This window comes from Haliotis cracherodii, unplaced genomic scaffold (genome assembly GCF_022045235.1).
Source record: "Haliotis cracherodii isolate W230 unplaced genomic scaffold, xgHalCrac1.p SCAF_8, whole genome shotgun sequence".
Lineage (NCBI taxonomy): Eukaryota > Metazoa > Mollusca > Gastropoda > Lepetellida > Haliotidae > Haliotis > Haliotis cracherodii.
This window is the reverse complement of record NW_027266341.1, coordinates 48,015,814-48,032,268: the sequence shown is the minus strand read 5'-3', so window position 1 is coordinate 48,032,268 and position 16,455 is coordinate 48,015,814. Positions and strand designations below refer to the sequence as shown.

General features: G+C 41.3%; 1 protein-coding gene across 2 annotated transcripts in view; it reads right to left on the bottom strand.

Moving 5' to 3' along the window:
• Window positions 1-7,219: 7,219 nt before the first annotated feature.
• Window positions 7,220-16,455, bottom strand: part of LOC139450591 (anaphase-promoting complex subunit 10-like) — a 73,875-nt gene continuing 64,639 nt past the window's right edge. The window contains exons 2-4 of one of the 2 annotated variants that reach the window (XM_071232356.1): window positions 15,104-15,249; window positions 10,529-10,691; window positions 7,220-8,855 (exon numbers count right to left, since the gene is read on the bottom strand). In XM_071232356.1, the coding sequence (XP_071088457.1) occupies window positions 8,570-8,855; window positions 10,529-10,691; window positions 15,104-15,218 (564 nt within the window). In that variant the 5' untranslated portion in view covers window positions 15,219-15,249 and the 3' untranslated portion in view covers window positions 7,220-8,569. Of the gene's footprint in view, window positions 8,856-10,528; window positions 10,692-15,103; window positions 15,283-16,455 lie in introns of those variants that run through there. The other variant, XM_071232355.1, reaches the window with a different exon arrangement.

Genomic DNA, 16,455 nt, shown 5'->3' with positions numbered 1-16,455 from the left:
TGAGCGAGCCTTACTCATGTTACCGGTGGAGCCAGCCTTACTCGTGTTACCTGTGGAGCCAGCCTTCCTCATGTTACCTGTGGAGCCAGCCTTACTCGTGTTACCTGTGGAGCCAGCCTTACTCATGTTACCTGTGGAGCCAGCCTTACTCGTGTTACCTGTGGAAGCAGCCTTACTCGTGTTACCTGTGGAAGCCACCTTACTCATGTTACCTGTGGAAGCAGCCTTACTCATGTTACCTGTGGAAGCAGCCTTACTCATGTTACCTGTGGAAGCAGCCTTTCTCATGTTACCTGTGGAGACAGCCTTACTTGTGTTACCTGTTGAGCGAGCCTTACTCATGTTACCTGTGGAAGCAGCCTTACTCATGTTACCTGTGGAGCCAGCCTTACTATTGTTACCTGCCGTGGAGCCAGCCTTACTCATGTTACCTGTGGAGCCAGCCTTACTCGTGTTACCTGTGGAAGCAGCCTTACTCGTGTTACCTGTGGAAGCAGCCTTACTCGGGTTACCTGTGGAAGCAGCCTTACTCATGTTACCTGTGGAAGCAGCCTTACTCATGTTACCTGTTGAAGCAGCCTTTCTCATGTTACCTGTGGAGACAGCCTTACTTGTGTTACCTGTTGAGCGAGCCTTACTCATGTTACCTGTGGAAGCAGCCTTACTCATGTTACCTGTGGAGCCAGCCTTACTCATGTTACCTGCCGTGGAGCCAGCCTTACTCATGTTACCTGTGGAGCCAGCCTTACTCATGTTACCTGTGGAAGCCACCTTACTCATGTTACGAAGGGCGTTCAATAAGTTTTGCAACTTCATTATAAGACCAAGTCGCAGAATATCTTTAGCACTTTAATTTTTTAATATAATTTAAATATTAAACGAGACTTACCTGTAAGGTGAAGTTTGATATAAATTCCACCGACCTATGGAGTACTGAGGGATTACGTGAGATGTGCGCATGCGCTGATTCATCAGTCTTTAACGTGGAAATGTGATTCCTTGTCATACCTAGGGTTGGGAGTGGAGGGCACGTAATCCCTCAGTACTCCATAGGTCGGTGGAATTTATATCAAACTTCACCTTACAGGTAAGTCTCGTTTAATATTTAAATTCCACCTCTCTATTCCGTACTATCGGAATCACGTGAGATGTTTAGAGTCGGAATCATATTTCCATATGGTAAACAACAGAAACGTGGTATGAAAATCTACCTATTTAATGCTAAACTATGTTCATCAAAGTTTACAAAAGTGGCAATGTCAAAATGTCTGGCTGGGTGCCAAAATGAATAACTAACCAATGTCACTGTATTATAGGCTAAAGTCTATGCCTTGCTAGGATCACATAGCTTTCATTATGCACACTGGAGCTAGGCTACACGCAAATTTCAGTTCAAAATAGCTCTACTAAACTGACTAGCATCTGAAACAGGTTTTTTGTAGTATTTCCAAAACACACAATCAGTGCTCCAACCTGCAGTATTAAGAATTGTCTTTAAAGGCACTTTTTGGCAACTCGCCTTACTGGTAGATGCTGCCCTAATGCTATGTGGCTTGAATATGTCCATGTTTATTCCAGCATTCTTAAGAACAGTTTTCACCCATCTTGCTATAGTGTCTTTTGAGACCCTTTGATGTGGTTTCTTCGTTGTTAGGAAAAGTGCAGTTTCTGTGCCTCGGAATTCTTCTGTCCCCTTGATGTACAGACTAAGAAGGTAAACAACACAAAGCTTCTTGTCAGGAAAACTGTCTAAAGTCAGTTCCTCTTGGTGATATCCCGGCCGAGATTGTTTTAGTAAATCTCCGAACCTGATCTTCACAGAAGTTTCTAACATATCAACATTTCTGCAATCAATCAAATGAAGTGCCTGAAGCCTTTGTCCTGACAGTAATAACAGAAGAGTTGACAGCTTCATTGAAAGGTATTTTAACGATACACTTTCATCAAATTCTCTCAGATAAGTGATCACTTGTCCCACATCCCAGGTGACGTTGTATCGAGGAAGAGCAGGTCTCACATTAAACACACCTTTCATGAATCGTGACACTGTGGGATGTTGTCCAAATTGCAAATTCTGAATCTTCACTATTGTTGACAAGGCTGACCTGGCTGTATTAATTGCTGAGTAACTTAAGCCTTGCTTGTACAGCAATGCTAGAAAGTCTAGCCCCTGCCTCAAAGAGGGTGAAAAGGTATTGATATGCCATTTACCGCAAAAAGACACCCACTTCTTGAGATATGACCCATATTGTTTGTGAGTGGAATTTCTCCATGACTGCAATATAATGTCCTCAGCTGGTTTTGAAATATCTTCACTTTGGAGTCCTTCCCTGATAATTTCATGGCTGTAAGGCGTAACTTCTTGTGCAGTGGATGAGTCGTTTCTGGACGATTTCTCAGTTTTAGCAGACTGGTTGACCTGGGCAGCAATCTGGGACAGTCTGTTAATAAATGTAGTAGCTTGCTGAACCAAGGTTGTGTCGTCCAAAGTGGTACTATCATTAGTACATCTGCTGCCTCCTCCTGAATCTTCCTCAGAGCTGGTCCAATCACACTAAAAGGGCAAAATATGTACTTATAAGAATTGCCCCAAAACAAAGAGAAGGCATCAATTGCTGCTGCACCCGGGTCAGGGTGCCAAGAGACATAACACTCAAGTTGTCTGTTAAGCCTTGAAGCAAAAAGGTCAATCGATGGGGTACCATATACTTCAGTCAGTCTGTGAAAAACACCACAATCTAGTTGCCATTCTTTGTCATCTGACACATTTCTTGAATGCCAGTCAGCTTCACTATTACAAATCCCTGGCAAATGAGCTGCTGAAATCCATAGGTCCCTTTCTGAACACCACTGCCATATCTCTCTAGTAATATTGTTGCATATCAACTTGGTACCCCCCATGTGGTTTATGTAGGCAACTGCTGTGGTATTGTCAAGCATAAGCCTGATATGAGCATGTGTCATATTCCCACACAGTGACTTTAGTACTAGCCCCGCTGCTGACAGTTCTAAATAGTTTATATGCAGTTTACTTTCCTCACTAGACCAGTGTCCTGATGCACTTTCACCATCAAGTACTCCCCCCCAGCCTGTTTTTGAGGCATCTGTTTTGACTACTATGTCAGATTGATGTGGTTCAAGTGACACTGGACTTTTTCCCACATTGTGTATCCACCAGTTCAAATCATGTACACATCTATCATCCAAAGTAACATGCCCATCATAGTTCCCTTTAGCTGCTTTCAATGCACTGTTCTTGACTATTTCCAAGTGCTTAAAATATAAAGGTGCAAGTTTTACACCATGGGAGCTAGCATTTAGTTGCCCGATAACAGCTGCCAAATCTCTGATTGAGAGAGTTGTGGTCCTTAGTAACTCAGAACAATTCTTTTTGATTTTTTCAATCTTCTCTTGAGTAAGATTAACAGTCATGTTAGAACTGTTAATAACAAAACCTAAGTAAGTAATAGATTTTGAAGGTTGTAAAACAGACTTTTGTGGGTGTATGGTAAACCCCAAATTGTCAATAACACTGACAGACCAGTTCACATTGTCTCTACACATATCTTCCGTTTCCCCTACAAGCAGTGAATCATCCATATATGCAGTGTTTGCGAAACCCTGTTTTCTCAAACAGGAAAAAACTGGTTTCATGATTTTTGTGAATAGTCTAGGGGCAGAGGCTAACCCATTGGGCAAACATGTGAACTGATACATTTGGTTTTCCCAGTAAAATCTCAGATATTTTCTATCTTGGGCACATATAGACACTGAATAATAGGCATCTTTTAGGTCTACAGATGCAAAATAACAATCTTTTTGGACCAAGTATAGGGCTGATTTGAAAGTGTCCATTTTGAAGTGAGATGAGTCAACCTCATTATTCAAATGTCTGAGATTTAAAATAATTCTCAATGAATTGTCCTTTTTTACCCTGCAGAAAATATTTGAAATATATTCCCCAGGTTCATGGGCACATGTTTCAATAATACCTTTTCCCAACATTTTTCTTAACTCTGTGTCAATTTGAGTACGCTCTGCACTGTCAAAAGTTATAGGCGAGGGAACACATTGTTGTATGGGTACGTTTCTGAATTCAATACTAGCACCCTCAACACAGGACAGTGTCCAGGGGTCAGATGTTATGTTCATCCAATTCTCTAAATGCAACTTAATCTTGCCTGCAGTGAAATTGTCAGGAATGTTGTAAAGTGAACCAGTTTCATAAAGATTCCCCACCTGTTCATGGCTACCGCCATCATTGTTTTTCAGAATTTCCTGTGATGTGGTTTGGGCCCCGATGGTCGTCGCCCTAAAAAAGGCCCCTGGTTTCGGTGATTTCCCGTTCTTCCACGATCAGACCCCGACTGAAAACCTTTGTTCTTCACAAAACCACCTTTTCTGAGTCGTTGAGAGTCATAAGGCCTGAACCTGTGTCCTGGGTTTCTATGTCCATATCCAGGTGTGTATGACCCTCTATGCATGGCTGTCTTGCCTGGTGTGTGGAGCTTGATGCTGAGCTCTTTGCACTCTGTTATGTCCTTGATACTTTTGGGGAGGTCATCCCCAAACAGGTATGCTGTTGTTGGGGTATCAGCCGAACAAAGACGCTTGTAAGGACCTTGCAGATCTGGTTTAAAGTTATCTCTTCTTTTGACATTGAGATCTGTCTCTACTCCAATAAGTATTCTCAGAGAATCTTTGGTCTTATCTAACATCTTGATTGCATTAACCTGTTGTCTGTTGGCAACAGCAGTCATCAGTTCATCCATCATCTCAGTGATGGGCACTATAGCTTTAGTTATCATTCCTTGCGTGTGCTGCATCCGAATATCACGTGCTCTGGTCAGGGGTCCGGCCTCATTCCAAATAACTTCATTGACACGTGGTACCAAAAGGTTCCCAACATTCTTAGGTCGCATGTACTTGGGATTTTAACTTGACCATGTTAGGAGGTTTAGACAGTCCCTCATTGACAGATTTGGCCAGGTTTCCCGTGATTTCCGGACCGGCAGCGTCCTCCTCGCCAAAATACTCGACCATATCTTTCATGAGACTGTTCAAATCGGCCTCATCATCACCATTATCAACACTGGAATGCTCCCTGTCTATACACTGAGTTACCAAATTGTCAATCATGTCCTCATCGGATGTTTCGCCTTCCTCACTATGGGCGCCGCCATCTTCCTGCGATACGGAAGCAATCGGTTCTTCTCGGCTCCTTCCGTCACTTTCCCCCCTGCTGCTATTTTTAGCCAAAGTAGCACAGAGTTCACGCATGGCTTGAGCTTGGGCGTTCTGGCCCTGAAGTAGTGCTTGCAGTGTAGCGTCCAGCTGCGACCCCCTCACGGAATCTGGGTCACTGCCCCTCTCTCCTTTTCTGCCACTTGGGTTCTTGGAACCAGTAATTTCTTTTACTCTCTTAGAGTTCGACTTTCCCCCAGTGGAGGTCGTGTCGGAATTAGAGGCATCGTTCGAAATCTCAATGAGATTCTCAACAAAATCAAATAGGCCAATAGTCTCTCTTGCCACGCTGTCACCAGCAGTGCTACTTGGTCCCTTGACCCCTTCTGCCAGTGGCATCGCCATCTTGGCTGACCACGACCAGTAGCCGTATCGGTCAAAACTTCAAAAGTAGATGTAGAGTTCTTGAAGGGACCCACTCAAGAATCCTTGTTAGCAATCGGGTCCCATCTTGGATATAGACACACTGAACGTAAAGAATCTTGATGACACGTCCTGGAACCGTAGGAGAAATTGATAAAACTTCTCTCTCCTGATTTACCTCTTGACCGATGAATTAACTCACACGAACTGATGAATCAGCGCATGCGCACATCTCACGTGATTCCGATAGTACGGAATAGAGAGGTGGAATCTCTATTCACCTCAATACACTTATCCCATTTGTCCTTCAAGCTTTTAATACCATTTTTTCTGGAAATCCACAGATTAGCCCTCTAACCACGCCTCTGTGGCAGCCTTTATGTCCTTGTCCTTTATGTAAGAGCAGATTTCATTTGCAGGAACAGGAAATAGTCACTGGGGGATAAGTCTGGGCTGTAGGGTGGGTGATTTAACTGTTTGGTTCCACATTCACATATGGCAGCCTGTGCAAATATCGACTTGTGAACCGGAGCGTTGTCATGCAAAATTAGATTTTCGCAATTCTGTCATTACATTAGCATAATACTGTCCATTGATTGTAGTTTTTTGGTAGCATGTAATCAATCAGTAATATGCCTCTTGTATCCCAATATATGGTGGCCATTACCTTGCCAGCCATTGGTTGAGAGCGAAACTTCCTCAGAGATTGAGAATTAGGTGGCTTCCATTGCATGGATTCCAATTTAATTTCTGGGTCCCAGTGGGGGATCCATGTTTCATCACCTATCACTAGACAAGAAAGAAATCTGGTTTCATCAGCAGTATAGAGATCCAGGAGGTCTGGACAACTTTCAGTTCTCTGATGGCGATCATGAGCTCTGATTTTTCTAGGTAACCATCTTGCAGATACCTTGGGCATACCAATATGCTCATGAATAATGGTTACAACAGTTCTAACTGATATTTGGAATTCCCGTCAAAGTTCAGATACTTTCAATCGTCGGTCAGACAAAATTCTTCTTTCTATAGCGGCAATAGTTTCCGATTGGGTGGCATCTGATGGCCTGCCTGACTTTCGGTCATCGTCTATGGACTCCTACCCCTTTTAACATGTTTAAACTGTAGAGACCAACAGCAAACTGTGGAATAGTCACGAGCATGCTTACCCATCAGTTTACACATGCGATCATGGATTTCTTTTGCTTTGCATCCCTCCTTGGTAAGGAACTTTATTAAAGCGCGTTGTTCATGTTTGAGAGAATCCATGATTGTGACCACCCTAAGATGAATGAAGCCATCACATCTAACTTATTCTTGTGTCTGAAACTTGTTACGACACGTGTCAACCTGATGTTATGACTAGTGTCGCACCTGCTACAAGTTGACATCGTTTTTGTAAACACAAATGCCTAAGTAGCAAAACATATTGAGCGCCCCTCATACCTGTTGAACCACCAATATTCATCCATTACATCTGAAGGACATTTCTCCACAAATTGATTCATCTGAAGTAATGTTATAACCCTGATTAACAAAGAAATGTGGTAATAATTAGTAAATAAAACAACATGTGCATGAAGAAATATATATGTTTATTTCTCTTGTACTCATGTCTACCTGAAACACAGATATGGTGTCTGTGTTTATTTGTTGTTGAATGCCGCACTCAGCAATATTCCAGCTATATGAGGGCGGTCTGTAAATAATCGAGTCTGGACCAGATAATCCAGTGATTGACTTCCGGAATATCGATCCATGCAATTGGGATACAATGACATCAATGCATCAGGCAAGTCAAGCGAGCCCGACCACCCAATCTGGTTAGTCGCCTCTTACGACAAGTATGGACTACATCCTACAATACATAAGTCATACTAAAACCAATGCAGATATGTCCAGTGATGCTGATGGGACTATTTTTGTTCATGTAGCATAGACATTCCCACAATCCTTTCTGCAGCTAACAATTGTTAGCAATGTCAAAGAAGAGTTACATACTGACTTCCATGCCAGAATACAAAGTGCTTCAATCAAGAAGTTTGACATGCAGTAAATCTCATTCTTTACTTTCTGATTGGTGATGTTGTTTGTTCTGCATTGTCAAACTGATGCTGATATACAGTTACGTCATAATGTGGTCCATGATATCCATGTTCTATTAGAACCTGGCCTCAAGAGCTGACCACACCAGAATTGACAGCTCTAGAATTGACCCATCTTCCCGAGGCATGGGAGTTAACTGACTTTAAAAGTCTATTTTCGACCCCTGACGAACTAGGCTGGAAGTTTGTGGCTTGATTGTAGGGCCACCAGTGGCTATTACCAGTTGTGTCAGATTCCACCTCTCATATCACATGTATTTGCTGCAAACAAAATGGTGACGCCCAGCTAAGATAATCTGATCTATAAACAAGATAAATATTATAGTAAAACAGGTCTTACCTCGCAAAGTGCATCAAATCATTTGAGCACCTAGGTTAAAAACATGAAAAGATTTGTAAAATATCTGTTGATGCCAAGTTGACAGTACACATGCAAATCCTGCAGTCGATTGATATCTGCACGTTGAATTCCATGTTGTTCATGAACCAGATATCTTGTTCGTTGCATGATTTTGATTAAAATATACATAGACTCCATATAGTCCAGCCAAAATATAACTCCTGAATTCCAGTCTAGGTTGGCAAGGGTGGAAACTGGACTTTTACAGTCAGGTAACTCCCTTGCCTCAGAAAGATGGAACTCAGCACACCAGCAGTGAGCGTACCAGAAGTCATGACCTGGTAGTGCAGCTGGCCCTGAACTGACTTCTTCCCATCAGTAATAGTGAGTTTCCAGATAAAGGTACCGGGGCTGCTGAGAGTTCTGTCTTGGGTTATTGGGTAGGCTGGCACTGTTCCGTATAACCCTGACAACCTTGTATCACATGGACTGAAGTACCTCGAGGACAAATCAGTCATCACTATCTCGTGTGTGCAAACTGAGTGAACTCTAATGTGGTGAAGTTGGGTGCCCTCACCATGGCATTGTCTGAACAGTGGGTGGGAGAACGGATCTTTATCCGCCGTATGTGTGTATCCCGACCATTTTGGTGATTGGACAAGACAGTGACCTGGATCATGAACGTCCTGATGGGTTTGTCATTGACGTCTTTGAGTGGGACACACACCCAGCCCACCGGCTCGCTCATCTCCACCTGCTCCACCTCAGTCAGGTCGTTGAAGTGGTTGCCAGCTCGGATGGATATTCTGAAACAATTCCACCACAGCATTATTGATGAGTTGGTATGTTTCTGAGGGACTAAACAATAAAAGACAAAACATTCATGAAATAACTCGGTGAAAAGATTATGTAGCTCACCTTCATGTTTTGTATAACTAGAAAAATGTTTGGAAGTACATGAAACATAAGAAGCAGCCCTTTCACGGCCATTTCCAGAAAGAATCATTACAATTTACATATAATCATGCATTTCCAGTCGAATGTCTTCAGTTTGGATTATATCTGCCTTCAACAACATCAAACCAGATGAAACTTGCCTTGCCTTCATCATGATATATGAAAAGAAAAAGAAACCTAAATGTCCCCAACAATGACCTTAACAGTGCCCTGTTCCTCAAAGCCATCTTAGCGCTACGATGATCGTAAGCCTATGTTAAAGTATGGGACTTACGATCACCTTGGTGCTAACATCACTTTGAGGAACGTGGCCCTGCTGCATGTAGGATTTGCTCAGTTTGGGTTGTGTAACCGTTCAACTTAACTAGAAAATTGGTACTAGAACTGTTAGGTGTGAACTGTTATTACAGCAAATACACTGGGAGTTTCCATGTCAGAAAAATAAGCCAACTTTTCAAACAGCAGACTAAATAGGTCACAGGCTTCTCAATGTTACATAATCTGACCAATAAAAGCAACGTAAACTTTCATCAAGAACCTCTACACCTCAGTTGATTGGAATGTTCATGTTTAGTTGATTGGAAGGTTCACGTTTAGTTGATTGCAAGGTTCAGGTTTAGTTGATTGGAAGGTTCATGTTTAGTTGATTGGAAGGTTCACGTTTAGTTGATTGCAAGGTTCACGTTTAGTTGATTGCAAGGTTCACGTTTAGTTGACTGCAAGGTTCATGTTTAGTTGATTGCAAGGTTCATGTTTAGTTGTAGGCAAGGTTCATGTATAGTTGATTGCAAGGTTCATGTTTAGTTGATTGCAAGGTCCATGTTTAGTTGATTGCAAGGTTCACGTTTAGTTGATTGCAAGGTTCACGTTTAGTTGATTGCAAGGTTCATGTTTAGTTGATTGCAAGGTTCACATTTAGTTGATTGCAAGGTTCACGTTTAGTTGATTGCAAGGTTCATGTTTAGTTGATTGGAAGGTTCACGTTTAGTCGATTGCAGGTTCATGTTTAGTTGATTGTAAGGTTCATGTTTAGTTGATTGCAAGGTTCATGTTTAGTTGATTGCAAGGTTCATGTTTAGATTATTCCAAGGTTCATGTATAGTTGATTGCAAGGTTCATGTTAAGTTGATTTCAAGGTTCACGTTTAGTTGATTGCAAGGTTCATGTTCAGTTGATTGCAAGGTTCACGATTAGTTGATTCCAAGGTTCATGTTTAGTTGATTTCAAGGTTCATGTTTAGTTGATTGCAAGGTTTATGTTTAGTTGATTGGAAGGTTCACGTTTAGTTGATTGCAAGGTTCATGTTTAGATGATTCCAAGGTTCATGTTTAGTTGATTGGAAGGTTCACGTTTAGTTGATTGCAAGGTTCATGTTTAGATGATTCCAAGGTTCACGTTTAGTTGATTGAGTTTGGTCTCCACTGTGAACCAATGCTTGTTTCTCAATGTAAGCAGCAAGCTATGACACTTTTACACAGCTTGGAGCAAAACAACATTTACATTAACATGATAGACAGTGTACCTGTTAGGAGTGTAGCTTTCATCTGCCTTATAATCCGCATACAGACAGATATCTTGTATTGTTGTTTTCTTCTTGAATTGGATGTTCACAAGGTGTGGCTGGGGTCCATCTGACTGCCAAAAGGTCTCGTAGGATTCATCCCGAAGTTGATCTACTCCAAATCCTGCAAAATGATCACAGCTGTCCATTTGATTATGTTTTTTGAATAGGCCCACAGAAAATGTCAAATTTTAATGTTACTGAAAACAGAAAATATTGTAGTGCAGTTTACCTGGCTAAGTGTTAGAGGTGAGATGCGGTGAGATTGCGTTCAAGATTATTCCACTTATACCATGTATACAGCGAAATGCGTGCACTTGGGTGTATGTATGTGTGTGTGTATGGCTGCTTGCACTAGTACGAACTAATGCCAATTTTATAGTGCTAGCCCACTGAGAAACCAAGCCCATTTAACAGGAATACCCCACTCAGACACAGTATACTGACTCCGAGCCAACCAGTCCTTATTTTAGACCCTTAATGCTGAGTGCCAGGCAGGGTAACAACAAGTACCATCTTTTTGTATGACAGCCAGGCACTCTACCACTAGACCAAAGAGGTGGTTACAGTGCAAGAGGACCCATCCCCGATGGCTCTGGGTGGCGTCACACCTTTAGTTCAAGCATGATTCAATTTACAAACAAAAACAACAGGCCTCCGCACAGCGAAGCCAACAACCCAAGTGCTGTGCAGAATAACTGGCTTTGGTCATGTTTTTATTAGAGGAAAATTGAAGAGAAAGCTTCTTTGCATTTCTTACGGATAAGTTACAAAATACAAATTGACAGCTTGATTGGATTAGATCAAAGCCTAGATTACAACATAAATGCCTTGGTCATATGAAGACAATTATGTTGAAGAACACTCTCCTACCTAGGGCCAGCCTAGTACCTCTGCCACATTGTCACATCTTAGTCCATTAAGATATTTATTATGTTTTTCATCTGTTTAACTTTCATTGAGAAAAAAACCTCAAATGTGAAAAAATCTTTCCATTTTCGTATTTATCCTTTGTTTACACTGGAAGTATGGCTCCACATGCTGTCAATCAAAGCCTTTCGGAGAGGTCGTGATACAGTCACTTTGATGTGTAAAGCCATATTGTCATGCATCTCTGTCACAGTTGTAGTACCATATCGATATAACTATGCAAAACAATGTGTACATGTACCAAAAGGCTCTCATTAGGCATTTTTTCAGAATAAGTGCGTTTGTAAACAACAAGCACAAAGTCCGATAAAGCCCACTCCTGTGGTGTGGTCACTGGAGCAGAAACTTCTCCCACGGAATATGGCACACAGGACCGAGTTAGCTTCGGGGTTATTGTTTGCAAACAATACTTCAGACAGTCAACATACTGGCCCTTTCAAGGTAGCCACTGAGCAGTCATTTTTCTTAACACGGGTACAAGCCTTATCATGCTTATGTAGCAAAACCAAAAGGCTTAATGTCTACTTAAATAAACTGTTTCTTTTGCAGCATGATGTGTACTGCTGTGAAGAAGGGGGATTCCACTGTAGTGTATTTAGGCCATGTGTTTAGGTCTTCCACTGGTGGGATAGTATGACAGTTTTTGGAATGTTTTTGAAGTGGAATTACCCCTACCTCCATTAGAAATTAGAAAGGAAGACATTTGGTCATGTTCTTTGGACAAAATTGCCTTGACCCAGCCAAGGTTGTATGCATATCTATTAATTATGTACAATCCAAAACAGGAAGTGATGTAAAGCACATATTCCACCCATATCATACCATAAAATAGCCATAACGCAATAATATAGAGTTGTCTGCTCTTGAGTCCCTACCGTGTAACAGTGCCTGTGGTCTGGTGGCAAAGTGCTGGCTAAATAACATGTTAACTCAATCATTGTCAATAGCCTTGCCATCTTCACTTAAAAGAGGCAGTGTGAGTGATCCTCCTCTACCGAAGTTGTGTTATTTGGAATCCGAAATAAAATGGGCCTGGGCCCACTTGCACAGAACAATCTTAGGTACAATTGATCTTAGGTGGCTACAATCAACTTTACAATCACCATACAATTGTCCTATTCCACTTGCACAAACCGATCTTAGCGCGATTGTCAGACGGCTAGGAGTCTTCATCTGTGGAGGTACGAATATTTTCAACTCGACTCCTGTCTACAGTTGTCTGCAAACGCGCATAGTTTGCTGCGCATACAATAAGCGGAACCGGTAACGACACGCAACACGTACCTTCCTCCATCGTACTTTGCAGTTTCAAGACAGGTTCCAATCTTTTTAAGGAAACGATTACTAGAATGAAGGTATATATTCTTGTCGGCATTAATACTGTCATGATTTAGGAATTGTTTTCTATTTCAACAAGAGAAATACCTACTCATGTTTTTATTCAAAGTATTGAAATACGAATAAATACATTATTTATCAACATAATTATTATGAAAATTAAAATGAATAATAAAAATTATTCCTAAAAACATAACGCGTAAATGCATGATCGTCATCTATTTGGGTAAGCTTTTCGTAAAATCCTAAATATATCCGTCATGTTTTCGTTTCGTTGCTCCAACAAAGGATGTTGTGACTACCATTTGAAAACACAGAAAGACGGGAACTTTCAAAAACGCATAGACGGGAAAAAAGAATAATGAATAATACTTCGAGAAAGCAATTGTTTAAATATATTCACTGGGTAATTATTTTGTGTGTGTTAAAAGTGTGAATTTTATTTTTGCTATTTATGGGATATTTTGCAAAAAATTAAAATGTTTCATCATGTACATTTGCTTGTTTGATGAATACTTGCATTTCTTTTATTTTAAACTCTGATATTTAACCGCTCGTCCACGTACCAATTTGATTTTAGATTTAGCATGTATATAGGGGGAGCTCAGCGATTCAACAACATTGATACACTGGGTAACGTAGATTGTACTCTTATACAAAGGGAAACCACTTCCATCTAGAGTATGAACTAAGATTAGCTGCCCTTGATTTATCGAAAAGGTCTCGGACGTTACAAAACGCTTGCGGGACGACTTAGGTTTTTATCCTTCCCTTGTTTAGCGAAAAGGTATGTTGTTTCACATTTCTTTCAGTATTGAGTCGGATGGGAATATTCCTTTTATTACTTGCCCTTTAAGAGATCACTCGTTTAATAAACGTACAGCTGTATTACACATTGTGTAATACCAAAACGCGTGCTTATGTACTCTCGGAACACGTTTCCACGAACAAATATTGAAAGATCTCAACATCCCTTGGCTTATTCAACGACATTGCGTGTGGAGATGATATATCACTGAGAGGAGCTTATGCACACTCGATGACCCCAGCAACCTTGTTGCTAGGTTGACGTCACATGGCATTGTTTCGCCGTAGGATCTTGCAACAAAATTCCACAAATTACGTCATCGGGTATTGTGACGTTATTGTAAACTTTAAGGTGCAAGGCCCCGTTCCACAAAACGATCGTACGGTAGCGCAACGACAGTTGTTGGTCTAACTTAAAGTATATGAGTTGCGATAACCTTAACGCTACGATACTTTTGTGGAACGGACGCCTGAATTCTAAAGGTGGACCGTTGGATGGTATTAAATTCACACGTTATCAACTTTTGGCGTATTTGAAGTATTACTGTGTTAAACTCAGTTGGATTATGCCGTGGATCGTGTAGGTGTCAGCCTATTCACGCTCAACAGTATAATTCTAAAAACGTTATAAATGGCCAGTAATAAATAAAATACTAAATTCGCTCCCGTGTAAAACCAATTTTATGAAACTCGTGAATAGTTGTGGTATCTGACTCGCTTTCGCTCGTCAGATACCAGAACTATTCACTCGTTTCATAAAATTGGTACTACACGGGAGCACGTTTTGTATTCCATATTTAGCTGTCGAATCGATAGTTACGTTTTTAACTGTGGTAATTAACGATATTTCTGACGTTAAATCTGTGGTGCGTTCTTCATGTTGTTTAAGTGTCGATTCGAATTATAAAGTTTAACAAAATAAAGCGGCAATGTTTGAACGTAAAGCAGTTTATTTATGTGCACGCCATTTTGTCAAGTTTATTTTAGGGACTAAAACGATCTTAGCTACTAAGATTGGTCCGGACCAATTGTAAGTTTCGATTGTAGCTTACAATGATCTTAGCCTACAATCGCTTTGTGCAAGTGGATGGCGATTGTAGCCGAAGCCTAAGATCGCGATCTTAATGATTTACAATGATTGTAGCGCTAAGATCGCTTTGTGCAAGTGGACCCTGGTCAAGTGCAGTATTCAAAACAACAACTTATATCTTGACAAACCAAGAGACATCACTGTTATTTTATGTCAATTGAATGTGCAATGTTAGTTTCTGCTGATTTCGGAAGAGTTCATGTCTGAGCAGTTCAAACAGGCTGATCTGCAGCATCCTCCATAACAAGCTTCGCAAATGTATTGGTTCTAGTGTTCATCTCAGACTTCTTACAATCTGGCCATACTCCCTTAATTATGGCATGCCAACTCTCCGCTGACTATATACAGTTTTCACAGCTCCATGGGCCTACCTGGTTTGCACGATGACAAAGACCATACCGCTTGGTTACCAACTTCTCTCAATTTTCCCTCCCGTTCTGCTTTGAATATATCAACATCCTGCACTCCGTTCATCTTCTTCGCCATTTTAGATAGAACGTAGTTACAGCTTTTCTATCTGAAGAGAAGACGAAATATGTTCAATTTCGCCGCGATCTTATAACGGAAGTTCATTTGCCTGTAAAATACGGACAATTCCTGTTTCTGCCTGTGGCTGGGATTGCGATAATTTCGCGACCCAAACGAATTCGTACCCCTATAAAAAATTAAGAAACTTCGTAACCCTATTTCGTATTTCTGCACCCGTGTTTCTAAATATCCGTCTTTGCTTGCCCAACATCTTTTATTCGTGTACATAGATCTACATGGACACTAATACGATAGGTGAGGTGAGGTGAGGTGGGGTGAGGGGGGGTGAGGGGAGGGTTAACTTCATGTGCAAGATAATTGCACTTATATATAGCAACGTGCATGCACGTGTGGGTGCATGGCTGCTTGTACTAGTCCGGACTGATGCCGATTTATAGAGCTAGCCCACTGAGATAACATGCCGCTGTGGTGAATACCCCACTCAGACACAGCATACTGACTCCGAGCACGACCATGCATGCAGTCCTTGGTTTTGCCCCTTAATGCCGAACGCCAGACAGGGTAACAACAAGTATACTCGGACCCCGTGCATACCGCGATAACCCGAGGTTGCAGGCTACCATCTCTTAACGCCTTTTGGTATGACGCTGCCGGGGATCGAACCCCGGACCTTCCGCTCTCCGGCCGGATGCTCACTAATACGATATTTATTAGGGCTCCAAGCCGAAAGGCTGTAGAGCCCTATTGTAATCGTTCGATTTATTATTATTATTTATTATTATTATTATTATTATTATTTATTATTCCGCCGATTTTTGTACCAGGCCTAGCAAAATAACCACTTCCCTGATTGTGTTCAAATTTTGTATGTATATGTGGACCGTTGGGTACTAGTGCCCGCCAAAAATCCAAGGCCATAGGCCTAAAGGACAAGGGCAGATAACTGAAAAACAAGTATTTTTTGACGATATATTTTGCCCTGCTGCTCCACAACCGTTTGTCCGTTTACTTTCAAACCTTGCATGTATCTGCTGCTTCAGTTCTTTGATATTTTTTGTTCTTTGACTTTGGTCATTGGTCACGTGGTTTGGCAGCAATATTGGATTCAAGGTTTTGCCAAGGTTTTTTGGGCACCTGTCTTCAAATACTATCTCCTCTGAATCCACTGCATGAAATGATTTCAAACTTTCTGAGAATTGTCTCCATACAGAACACAACAAATTAGCATAGCCGT